The following is a 1,549-nucleotide window of genomic DNA, read 5'->3' on the forward strand; positions in this document are numbered from 1 at the left end:
ACGTTTATTTATTCGTTTACGCGTTCGCTCGATTGCTTATTCATTTTTTAATAAACTCTCGTAAACGGTTTGCGGTGTAAATCCTTTCTTATACGTTCTTTACATTTTGAAGTATCATACTTGGATTTGAATTTGTAGGATTTTACATTTCTAATTATATTATAATTCCTATAATCCTTGATGGTTCATAGATACGGTCGTTTTTCAAAGTTCATTTTCTTCGAAAACTAATAGCGTTTACATACACTCATTTGGTACGTATGGTCATGTTATCGACTCAATTTCTCATACACAACATAGTGTGGGGTAAAAAGTTTTCCCCGATTGTTAGGGTTACTATTCATCAAGAATTTTACAAATTCTCAAAAATTTGAGTTATTACACTTGAGAAGGACAAGCTGACAGGAACAAACTTCCTTGATTGGAAAAGGAACGTGAGGATAGTCCTCAGGCAGGAGCGAAAGCTCTATATCATTGATGTTCCTCGCCCTGGACCTCTTCCTAGAGGTGCAACGCGTGTTCAACAGGCTGCTTATCAGAAGCATATTGATGACACATATGTCACATGTTTGATGCTAGCGACTATGAGTCCTGAACTTCAGAAACAACATGAGCATATAGATGTTTATGTCATGATTGCGCACCTTAAATGTATGTTTGAAGGACAGGCTCGTCAAGAGAGGCATGATACAAGCAAAGCTTTGTATGCATACAAACAGGGCGATCGTGATCCGGTTGGACCGCATGTTCTGAAGATGATTGGATATATGGAGTACCTTGCTACTCTAGGTTCCTCGATTGGTCTGGAAGCCCAGATAGATCTGATCTTACGATCTTTGAACAACAACTATTCTCAGTTTGTAATAAATTACAACATGAATGAGATAGACAAGACACCTACCAAATTGTTGGCTATGTTAAAAAATGTTGAGACCAAAATTCAGAAGGCATCCTCTGCTCCCATAATGATGATGAACAAAGGGAGTGCCAAAAGGAAAGGCAAATGGAAAGGCAAGAAGAGGACGAGATCCAAACCCGCCGCTACTCCTAAAACTACTCCAAAAAAGGATTTAAAGCCTGGAGGTGGTGTTGCAAAGGGTGATACTTGTCACTATTGCAAGAAACGGGGTCATTGAAAGAGAAATTGTCTTGCTTATTTGGAGGATCTGAAAAAGAAGAAAGCTACCGAAGCTTCTGATTCAAGTATTTATGTTATAGAACTCAATTTGTCTACTTCTACATCTTGGGTATTAGATACTGGATGTGGTTCTCACATTTGTATAAATGTGCAGGAACTGCTGGGAAGTAAGACATTGGCGAAGGGAGAAGTCGACCTACGTGTTGGAAATGGAGCAAAGGTTGTTGATTTAGCTGTAGGGACTTATCATTTATCGTTTCCCACTGGGCTTGTTTTAGAACTAGATAACTGTTCTTACGTGCCTACAATTTGCAGAAACATTATTTTGGTTTCTTGTTTGGACAAGAAAGGTTTTTCGTTTTTGATTCAGAATAATAGTTATTCCTTTTCATTGAATAACGTTACCTATGG

The 1,549-nt window shown here is 38.2% G+C and overlaps 1 protein-coding gene across 1 annotated transcript; it reads left to right on the forward strand.

Moving 5' to 3' along the window:
* Window positions 1-653: 653 nt before the first annotated feature.
* Window positions 654-1,136, forward strand: LOC141719123 (uncharacterized). Its single transcript, XM_074521505.1, has one exon. The coding sequence runs from the start codon at window positions 654-656 to the stop codon at window positions 1,134-1,136; it is 483 nt and encodes a 160-aa protein (XP_074377606.1).
* The last annotated feature ends 413 nt before the right edge of the window (window positions 1,137-1,549 follow it).

Source organism: Apium graveolens, chromosome 4, assembly GCF_009905375.1.
Source record: "Apium graveolens cultivar Ventura chromosome 4, ASM990537v1, whole genome shotgun sequence".
Lineage (NCBI taxonomy): Eukaryota > Viridiplantae > Streptophyta > Magnoliopsida > Apiales > Apiaceae > Apium > Apium graveolens.

Coding starts and splice junctions, on each gene's coding strand:
- LOC141719123 (XM_074521505.1), top strand. CDS start 654: ATGTTTGAAGGACAGGCTCGTCAAGAGAGGCATGATACAAGCAAAGCT.